Raw genomic sequence first — 11020 nt, 5'->3', positions numbered from 1 at the left:
AAGGGTCCTGCAACGTGGCAGGACCCTTTAACATCGGTTGGTATAACCAACCGGTGTGGGGGGGGGGGGCTTTAGCCCCGGTTCCCCGAACCGGGACTAAAGGGTGGGCCTTTAGTCCCGGAAGGGGCAGCACCGGCTCGGGAACCGGGGCAACAGGCCCTTCGCGACCGGTGCTAATGCCCGATCGTGCAGCAGTGCTAGTTTTATTCACAAAAAAAATGTTCACTTGTTTGATCATTTCATGCAAAAAAGGAGGGAGCACATAGTAGACATAACATAAAAGGAACATCAGGCAAAGAACAGGTTTTTCAGATGGTGAAAGGCATCAATGCATTGTGAGAATTTTATTTAACGTCGTATGATAAGACGATGAAGTAGATCTGAAAGTGGAGCCAGGTTCATCTGCATTAGCCCCAGATCCGGTGAATGTGTTTTGGATGCTGCAGATGTGCAGTTACAGACGTGTTTGGTGGTTATGCCAAAAGTATATAGCTGACAATTACCAAATACAATCAAGATTCTTGGTTCCAACACAAACATTTTGCCGATCAGCGCCTTTTGGTTGCAGACCTCCTTTTGATTAGGTCGAAAGTAACAAGCTGCATCGCCTACTTTTTGGTCAGCCATGTGCTGCCAGGCTCTGATTTTGGTATCTTCTTCTGGCCTCTTGGGTTCTCTTTGCTTACTTTTGTCTCAGTTTCTGACTCAGTCTTGCTTCAATATAACAGGGTAACGCTATCCATCTACGTGTTGTACTGCTCTCTGCCACATTCTGTTGATTTTAGCATCCCATGGAGATATTACTAGCATTGGATTATGTGCGCCTATCAGCATTTGCTGTTTTGCTGCTTTGGGTCATTGGAGAGTTTCTCACACTGAAGGAGGGAGAACATGAGGCAGGAAGTGGTGTCGTGATTTCAGCAGAAAGGAAGGGGGTGACCCTCCTCCCATCACACATAATTTCAGTCTGCAATGCCTTAATCACGTCAATACATATTGGCTTTGCTGTTCTTGGAGTCTGGAAGCACCAAACCATCTCCTTGGGCTTCATCTTCGCCTCACTGTCATGGATTTTGGTGACTCTCTTCTCAGTCTACTGCAAACACAAAGGAGCAGGACTTGGATCAAACTGGCCTGCAGTTCTTGTTTATTGGTGGGTCTTCAGCTCCCTGTTAGAATCACTCCTCACTTCATTGCATTTGCTCCACCTAATCAACTCTGCAACTGTTGTCAATTTCACTTCGCTGCCCTTCTGCGCCATCATATGTCTGTGTCTACTTGCAATAGCCATGAGAACCTCTGAAGCAAACCAAGATGAACTGAACCAACCATTGCTCACGAGGGAAGACAGTGGCGATAGCAGAAGGGATAGGTTTTCCAGTTCCAGATGGTGGAGTCAGCTTACATTCCAGTGGTTGAACCCGGTCTTTGAGAAGGGACACCACGTACGGCTTGAGATTGAACACATCCCAGCTGTTCCTCAGTCAGAGACGGCAGACCAGTCATATGCATTGCTTCAAGAAACAATGCATAAGCAAAAAACAGAGCCGATGTCACTACAAAAAGGCATCATTTGTGCTGTTTGGACACCTTTGGTCATCAATGCAGTCTTTGCAGGTAATCGTTACCATGAAATTTATCAGAAATAAAGCTGTTCTTTTCTCCCCTCAGTATACTAATATAATACATGGTTTTAATTAACAGGGCTTAACACTTTAGCTTCTTATATGGGACCATTCTTGATCACTTACTTAGTGAAGCTGCTCTCCGACAAGAACCCTGACAGAGGCCATGGACATGGATACATGCTTGCAAGCCTCTTCTTTGTATCAAAGACAGTAGAGTCACTGTCACAGCGGCAGTGGTACTTTGGCGCTCGTAGAATTGGATTCCGGGTGCGTGCAGCACTGATGGTGTCCATCTACAAGAAATCCCTATTGATAAAGGACTCACCTGCAGGGACAGGAAGAATTGTGAACTTCCTTGATGTGGATGTAGAGAAGATTGGTGAGTTTTTCTGGTACATCCATGGAATTTGGTTGCTGCCCTTGCAAGTCTCACTGGCACTTGTCATCTTGTACCATAGTCTTGGGATGGCAGCATCGCTGTCTGCTGTTTTTGCAACAGTGTTGATCATGGTGAGCAACACGCCCCTGGCAAAGTCACAGAAGAATCTCAACATGAAGATCATGGAGGCGAAAGACTCACGCATCAAGGCCACAGCAGAGGCTCTTAAAAGCATGAGGATTTTGAAACTGCATGCATGGGAGACAGCCTACTTGGATAAGCTTTTGAAGCTCAGGGATGTGGAGAGAGGGTTGCTCAGAAGGTATCTGTACACATGCTCAGCAATAGCCTTCCTCTTCTGGGCATCACCAACGTTGGTCTCAGTTGTCACCTTTGGAATTTGCATTCTTGTAGACATTCCATTGTCGGCAGGAACTGTACTATCAGCACTTGCTACTTTCAGAATCCTGCAAGATCCAATCTACAACCTCCCAGAGTTAGTGTCAATGGTCACACAAACCAAGGTGTCCCTAGATAGAATCGAAGAGTTCATCAAAGAAGACCACCACACAAAGCCAAGTATCTATTGCAGTAGAAGTAGCACAGAGAAGCAGTCTGTGGCTGGCATTGTGGAGATTGGAGCAGGAGAATACAGTTGGGAAGCCACTGACAACAGCTTGAAGAATACAAAGTTCACACTGAAGATTGATAGAAAGGTGGACATCATGAAGGGTCATAAAGTTGCTGTGTGTGGGCCAGTTGGATCAGGAAAATCAAGTCTCCTTTGTGCCATCATGGGTGAGATTCCAAGGGTCAGTGGTGCAAAAACAATGGTTGTTGGGTCAAGGGCATATGTGCCACAGAGTGCATGGATTCAAACCGGGACAATTCAGGACAATGTGCTGTTTGGGAAGGCCATGGACAAGGCCCGATATGATGAGGTGCTACAAGGGTGTGCTTTGAATAAAGATGTGGAACTATGGGCTAGTGGAGATATGACTGTGGTAGGGGAAAGAGGCATGAACCTAAGTGGTGGCCAGAAGCAGAGGATTCAGCTTTCCAGAGCATTGTACAGTGATGCTGATGTTTACCTCTTGGATGATCCCTTCAGTGCGGTTGACGCACACACTGGAGCACACCTCTTCAAGGTGCAAATGAGTAATCTGCAACAATGCATATTTTTTCATGAGATTCACATGTACTTTATGGAAAAATTGCATGCCCCAAGGCAGGAAATTTTGTAGCACTAACATGCAAAGCAAGAATCATAACCAAAAATAAATTATGCTTACAGACATTCTTTCTGTCAGGGACTCCCTAACTTATATATAATATAAATCAGGTATTTGGATCAATAAGCAATTAAGAACTTGCATCAATTATGGGAACCTCATCATTAACTGCAATTCAGATTCTTTAGATGATTAGAATCAAACATATCTGGTTTGAAGAACGAAAAATAACCTTCCAAATGTATTCTATTTGCCAATAAACTTGAACAATAATATCAGTTCTATATATATGCAGGAATGTTTAATGAGTCAAATGTCCTCAAAGACAGTCATCTATGTAACTCACCAGCTAGAGTTTCTGCGAGATGCGGATCTTGTTTTGGTAAGACAGCTATCTTAGTCCTGAGAAAATTTATAGCAAACCATATTTCAGAGGAGCTCCTAGTTATGAAAAGTATGTTGCAAGTCTTTTTTGGTTCTACAAAAAAAGGAAAGGAATTGTCACTGTAGAATGAATAGAATCCGGTGGAATTGTTGGTTGTATTGCACAGCCTCATGGGTGGATTATATAGGAGTATATTGCTTAGGGGGCAAGAAGCCTCCCTTAGAGATACTGGAGTCTCAATACACTTTATTTCTTAATTAAAAATTCTTCTAGTCATGCTCGCGTGTCTACAATTAGTAAGACATGAATTTACAGAAAAGGGCAATTCTAATTTATGCTAATGACTCGTTACTTATAGGTCATGAAAGATGGAAGAATTGTTCAATCCGGAAAGTATGATAATTTAATAGCAGACAAAGATGGTGAGTTCTCAAAGCAAATGGATGCGCATAATAAGTCCCTTAGTCAGGTCAACCCTGCGAAAGTTCAGGGCTTGGGCACCAACAAAATATACAAGAAACAAATGGAGCTCACAGAGATAGAGCCAGATCACACTGTGCTTGGAAGGGAAAGTGAGGAAGAGCGTGAATCTGGAAGGGTCAAATGGGGTATCTACCGAAAGTTTGTTACCTCAGCCTACAGGGGAGCCCTCATTCCTGTAATTCTTGCATGCCAAGTCCTTTTCCAGTCATTACAGATATGTAGCAACTACTGGATTGCATGGGCATCAGAGAGGAAAGAACTAGTAAGCAGAGAGAAGATGATTGGTATTTTTGTGTTGTTGTCAGCAGGAAGCTCAGTATTTATACTGGGGAGAGCTTTCGTCCTATCAGCAATTGCAATCGAAACAGCACAGCAGCTCTTCTTAGGCATGATAAAAAATATATTCCGAGCACCAATTAATTTCTTTGATTCCACTCCATCAAGTCGAATCCTAAATAGGGTGAGCACCAGCATACCTGGATGTAACATCATAACAAATACTCTCCTTCCAGTTAGTCCTTACAGTTCAGCTTTTCTGTTTTTCAGGCATCAACAGATCAAAGCACAGTTGACATAGACATTCCTTACAGGCTAGCAGGGCTGATATTTGCACTAATTCAGCTCCTCAGTATCATTTTCATTATGTCCCAAATTGCTTGGCCCATACTATTCTTATTCATAGTAATAGTTTCCATATCCACTTGTTATCAGGTAAATCTTCATGTACTATTGATGGCATTTGCGGATTTGAGGCATATAAATGAGTAATACACTAATCTGTAAATTTATGTAGAGCTATTACATCAGTTCAGCGAGAGAACTAGCGAGGTTGGTTGGCATTAAAAAGGCTCCAATTCTCCACCATTTTTCTGAGACTATATCAGGGGCTGCAACAATTAGATGCTTTAATCAGGGAGAACTTTTTTTACGAAAGAGCCTTACACTAATAGATGACTACTCCCGCATCACTTTCCACAATGCAGCAGCGATTGAATGGTTGTGTGTCCGTATCAACTTCCTCTTCAATCTGGTATTCTTTGTGATGCTGGTCATCCTTGTCTCCTTGCCTCATGATACTATTGACCCAAGTAAGTTTTCCAGTAACAAAACTACTAGTACCATTCAATGCTTCAACCTAGTTCTGTAGTTCTAATATAAGTGACAATGTTTTGGTTTTCTCCTTCTTTAGGCCTTGCAGGGCTTGCAGCAACATATGGTCTCAACCTTAATGTGTTACAAGCATGGGTAATATGGAACTTATGCGATGTTGAGAACAAGATGATCTCAGTAGAGAGAATTATGCAATTCTCAAACATGCCAAGTGAGTCTCCTTTAGTGGTTGAAGACAACAGACCGATGGAAAGATGGCCATGGTATGGAACCATTCAAATTGATGGTCTACAAATCACGTACAATCTTGACATGCCTATGGTGCTCAAAGGTATAAGCTGCACATTTCCTGGAGAAAGAAAAATTGGGGTGGTTGGGCGGACAGGGAGTGGGAAGTCTACTCTCATCCAGGCTTTGTTTCGGATTGTCGAACCATCTGCAGGACGGATACTCATAGACGGAGTCGATATATCACTTTTGGGATTACATGATTTGCGATCTAGACTAAGCATTATACCTCAAGAACCAACTCTATTCCAAGGCACTGTCAGATCAAACCTAGACCCTCTACAACAACATACAGATGCTGAAATATGGGAGGTACGCCAATATGCCTTTAGCATCCTCATGATGTTGTATGCTATTTGGCACTTCATCAACACTTTAACTGTGGTTGAAAATGCTGGTTTAGTTTAATTTTCGTTTATCAGTTCTAATTTTTTAATATTTACAGGTTGCTAGTAAATGTTGCCTTGAGGAGATTATTAGAGAAGACAATAGACTGTTAGATGCACCAGGTATCAATGTCTTCCTTGACATTTATGTGTCCTCTTAAACCCAGTTTTATACTACAATTCATTTTTGCAGTTGTTGAAGATGGAGGAAATTGGAGTGGGGGGCAAAGGCAACTTGTCTGCTTGGCCAGAGTGCTACTAATGAAAAGAAAAATACTTGTTTTAGATGAAGCTACAGCGTCAGTTGATACTGCAACTGATAATATTATCCAAAGGACTATAAGGCAAGAAACAAAAACTTGCACGGTCATAACAATTGCACATAGAATTCCCACTGTGATTGACAGTGACCTAGTTCTTGTACTTGGTGAAGGTAAAATGACTCAGAAAGAACTAATAAGATTCTTTTTCTAGTTTTATCCTAGGTTCTGGGATGGTATTTTTAACAAACCTAAGTCATCTAATAAATACTTTGTTTTCATTTTGTACAACAGGAAGGATACTTGAGTATGATTCTCCGAACAATCTCCTGAGAGATGAATCATCAGCGTTTTCAAAGTTGGTGATGGAATTTGTGGGAAGGACAGATAACGTTAACTAGAGATGACATGGAGCCATAAACCAATCATTAACCATATGACCTTGCTTAGTCCTGTGTATAGTAGCACTGTAGCAGTATGGAAGTCAGAGCAGGTAACCAGGAAATTTTGATTCGTGTGTGATGACGGGACCGGTGACAAGGTGACATAAAGATAGTTAGTCGATAGCAAAAAGTAACCTTCTTATTAATGCTTCTTTTCCTAGTGGACAGCTTATGATGGTAAGGTGTTTGTTCATATTGACCACTTGGTGATCTTACTCTTACAATGGCTCATCTTTTTTTGCTACCAACAAAGCAGGCTGTAATGGTACAATTCGTGAATTTGTTAGCCATGATTCTTTCTACTGTGAGTCCTTACAGATGGTTGTACATAAATGTGTTTTTTTTTCCCAAAGGACAATAACATCTTAGCGTTCTGCATATTCTTCTTTTTTCTCAAGAAAGAGCACCAGCTTTGGAATTGGAGCGCTGAAGCCTATGCATGTTCTGCGCCTGAATTTGTTAGTTTGAGCCACAATAAGCTCAAACTAGCAATTGCAAAACATAAAATCTACTGTTTGCACCATTGCAGAAAGAACACAGAACCCGACAACTATATTCAGCAAAAATTAGCAATTAGAATTGATGGCAGAGGGTCATTACTCCTTACTCCCATGAGGCAAAAGAACGAACGGTTGGTGGGCGCTATAGAGGCCCAGCGAAGCCGATGCCTGTCCTACGCCTGAAGCCGCTGTTTGGCACACCAAGAGTAGGTCGTCTTGATGGCCACCACCTGAGGCCACCGCCTCACCGTGTGTTGCGCCTGGAACTGCTGCTGATGGTGCCACCACCAGCAGCTTTGGAATTGGAGCGCTGACCGTGCCACCGCCCACCGCCACTGGTAGAGGAGGTGGCTCTTGGCCTAGCGTGGGGGTTGTGGCTCAACAAGGCCTGTGTCCGCGTGGGCCGAATCTAGGCCTCTGGGAAGAAGCCAGCTACGACCTGGAGGATGGAACTGTACTCTGCTGCTGAGAAGGAAGAAACGTCGAGAAGAAAAAAACCCTTGAATTTTGATTTCCCCTAGGCCTAAGCAAATAATTTGTGTTGTAACTGTCTATTTCATTCCCCTCGGTCCATTCTATAAGACACCTGTGTCTGTGTCTTTAGAATAACACACAGAAATACTCCTTCTATTCTAAATTATAAGTTACTCTAAAAATCTTTGAAAATTAAAACATCTTAAATTTGACTAAATTTATAAAATAAGCATTTATGATATCTACTAAATATTATTAGATTCTTTATTTATTATATTTTTATAATATATTTATTTAATGTCATAAATCTTTATAATTTTCATTATAATTTAGGTTAAATTTAAAAATACTTTTACTCTTTGAAATTATTAGAATAACTTATAATTTAGAATGAAGGGAATACCAATCATTCCGTTGCAAGATCCTCCTACCTCCAAGTAGTGATTGTGTCACCGAGAAACACAATACCATTGGTTCCCGTTCAATCCTAAGTCAAACTTCTTTGACTTTTAGAAAAATATAGAAATATATATATATATATATATATATATCAATATTTACCACATCAAATTCATAATTAATTAAAATTCGTATTTTGAAAGCGCATTAACGTTGCTGTGGCAAGGAGAGGGCTCATCTCTCATTTTTAAATTAAGCGGTTCTTCAGGTTTAGGTTTATAGGTTTAGGTTTAGATTGACTAGCAAAATATAGTCGTGTCGTTGCAACGGAAAGAAACAAAGTCATTGACAGCTTCTTCTTACATTGTAATTTTAATCTTTCATATAAGTTAGCGAAGAGTTTATTCCTGATATGTTTGTCCAGTATTGTTTTTTCTATAGATGATTATAATAAGAGTTCTATCTTGACTTTTCATGCTATGCCCTTTAGTGAGGTATATAACTTAGGAGTATATTTATTTATTTATACTAATCTCGATAACAATTGGTTAGAAATTACTTAGGTTAAAATTGAAATAGGATTAGAACACATAATTTTAGACTTAGATTAGTAGATCTCTTGAGTTTACCTTCATTAGTAGTGAAGTTATTATGCTTTAGGTGTGGGGACCTATGTCTACTTGGAGCAGGCCCTTGACTTAGAGAGTTAAAGAAAGTATATCCTGTAGTTGTACGGTTATCGCCGACATCCTTCTGGCAGCGGTGATTCCCTCCTTGGTCAACCTGCTTGTGACGGCGATGACCTCGTCGATGAGACTGGAGAAGGAGATATGGAGCGACAGCCTTCCCTTTACTCATGCACTTTGGTTGGATCGGTGGGTTTAAGTTTTGGTGTGGCTAATCAATTTGGCTCTTGTACTTAAAATCGGAAAGGTGGGTCCTGTGGGTGTCATGTGTGATAGAAATTATCGTAACTCAAAGAAAAAACTTGTAAACAAAAATAGCTACCTGTCTATGGTGTGACGTGGTGGCTCTTCTACTTAAGATTGAAAATTTAGATATTGCACATGACGCAAACTACTATAGCTAACAAACCGTGGAAGCAAAAGTCGCTACCGTCTATGCTGTGACGCGAGAGATTATAGCAAGCTCATTAACATACTCAAAGGCCCTAGTTTAATTTTAGATAATTGATGAAACCTAACTTTTATCATAAGTGAAATGTAAATATAGGTTGGTACACACTAAGTGATGGAGCTAGATGATGCCATGGTGATGGAGGTGACCAAAAGATGATATTTAAGTGCTCCAAATTGGAAAAGAAGAAAGAGAAAAACAAAAGGGGCTTGTTAGGAATCGAGTTTTTTGGATTGCTCACAAGCACTCAAAATATAGACACAGACAAAAATGGCACAGACAGAGATGGGAGGAAGAGAGGGATGTTTCTGTATTTCTTTCCTGATTGATAGTTACAAGTGAGAGTGACCCTTCCTTTTATAGAGGTTCATGGTGAAAGGATACAAAACTTTTACAGTGTTTGAACTCTTGAAATCTCTCTCCTCCTTCATTAATTTGGCCACCATTCAAAGTCTACATTCACATACTGTTTCTTGACTTTGATTTTCAACACTCCCCCTTGGCCAAATTTATGCTATGTGTATGCCTCGTTAAAAACTCCCCCCCAAAAACCCAGTAGGAAAAAAGGATAGGAGAAAAGAGTACATCACATGCATCGCTTATGCTGCACCTGTTGCCTCATTAAAAACCTTGCATGAGAAAACCCAGTGGGAAAAACTCATCAAGGGAAAAAGAGTACAACAGTTGATGTTCAGGTCGGTCTTCAGGACCGACTCGTGATCTTCAGGACGGGGTCATAGATTATGTCGTTGGGGCTGGTCTCCCCCTAAACCCTGGAACTCTCTAAGCCGCCTCATACCAATTCCATGGATGCACTTATAGAAGCTAGAGGCGGGTAGAGATTTCGTGAAAAGATCTACAAGGTTATCGCATGATCTTGCTTGCATGATATTTATCTCCCCACTCTTCTGGAGCTCATGGGGATAAAAGAACTTTGGGGCAATATGCTTTGTGAGATTGCTCTTGACATAACCCATGTGCATCTGTGCAACACAAGCCGCATTATCCTCATAGATAATGGTGGGAGTGTCGGCGACGTTCAAACCACATGACTTCTGGATGTGATTAATCATTCGTCGCAACCAAACACACTCTCGTGCAGCCTCATATAGAGCGATTATCTCTGAGTGGTTAGTCGATGTGGCAACTAGGGTCTGCTTTATAGACCGCTAGGAAATGGCTGCACCACCACACAGAAAGACAAAACCAGTTTGTGATCTGGCATTATGTGGGTCAGACATATAGCCAGCATCCACATATCCCACCATGGTTGGAGCTTGGTTCTTCGGGAACCATAGACCAAGGTCTTGTGTACCTTGTAGGTACCTCAAGATGGTTTTGACACCAACCCAATGTCTCCTGGTTGGGGCAGCACTGTACCTTGCCAACAGATTCACTGCAAACGCAATGTCAGGTCTAGTGCAGTTTGCAAGGTACATCAGTGCTCCAATGACGCTTAAGTACAGAACTTCGGGTCCCAATACTTCCTCATCATCGCCCTTTGGTCTAAATGGGTCCTTATCCGCTTCCAGGGATCGGACAACTATGGGGGTCTTAAGAGGGTGGCACTTGCTCATATTGAATTTTTCAAGTTCCCTCTTAGTATAAGTGGACTGGTGTACAAACACTCCTTCAGGGAGGTTTTCGAGCTGCAGGCCCAAACAAAACTTTTGCGTTCACCCGTTTTTCATCTCACAATCTGGGTTCAGGTAAGCCATTGCTTCCTCAATGTCCCTTATAGTCCCGATGATGTTCAAATCATCGACATAGATGGAGATTATGCAAAATCCATCATTGGATTTCTTTATGAAAACCTATTGACCATCATCATTATTGATGTAACCTCTCTGCCGGAGACAGTACTCAATCGGTTGAACCACATCCTTCCAAATTGTTTCAACCCATACAACGACCGC

The 11020-nt window shown here is 41.5% G+C and overlaps 1 protein-coding gene and 1 long non-coding RNA gene across 6 annotated transcripts; one reads left to right on the top strand and one right to left on the bottom strand.

Annotated features, from left to right (window-relative positions):
• Window positions 235-7183, top strand: LOC8074951 (putative ABC transporter C family member 15). 3 transcript variants are annotated; one of them, XM_021457566.1, is made up of 11 exons: window positions 235-1617; window positions 1705-3155; window positions 3535-3621; window positions 3983-4567; window positions 4654-4818; window positions 4901-5195; window positions 5297-5548; window positions 5660-5817; window positions 5951-6014; window positions 6085-6324; window positions 6446-7182. In XM_021457566.1, exons 1-11 carry the CDS (start codon window positions 792-794, stop codon window positions 6550-6552), a joined length of 4230 nt encoding a protein of 1409 aa, XP_021313241.1. In that variant the 5' UTR covers window positions 235-791; the 3' UTR covers window positions 6553-7182. The 3 variants fall into 3 exon arrangements, with proteins under 3 accessions (XP_021313241.1, XP_021313240.1, XP_021313242.1); XM_021457567.1 differs by having other exon boundaries at window positions 1014-1153; window positions 1288-1617; window positions 5297-5817; window positions 6446-7183; XM_021457565.1 differs by having other exon boundaries at window positions 5297-5817; window positions 6446-7181.
• On the bottom strand, window positions 2018-7610 carry LOC110434032. 3 transcript variants are annotated; one of them, XR_002451486.1, is made up of 5 exons: window positions 7195-7610; window positions 3586-3641; window positions 3099-3170; window positions 2280-2488; window positions 2018-2153 (listed from the first exon to the last, which is right to left on the bottom strand). It is a non-coding gene; the product is annotated as an uncharacterized LOC110434032 (long non-coding RNA). The 3 variants fall into 3 exon arrangements; XR_002451488.1 differs by having other exon boundaries at window positions 3586-3717; window positions 7202-7610; XR_002451487.1 differs by having other exon boundaries at window positions 7202-7610.

Source organism: Sorghum bicolor, chromosome 3 (assembly GCF_000003195.3).
Source record: "Sorghum bicolor cultivar BTx623 chromosome 3, Sorghum_bicolor_NCBIv3, whole genome shotgun sequence".
Classification (NCBI taxonomy): Eukaryota; Viridiplantae; Streptophyta; class Magnoliopsida; order Poales; family Poaceae; genus Sorghum; species Sorghum bicolor.
The sequence above is the reverse complement of the archived record's forward strand: the minus strand, read 5'-3'. Positions and strand labels throughout refer to the sequence as shown.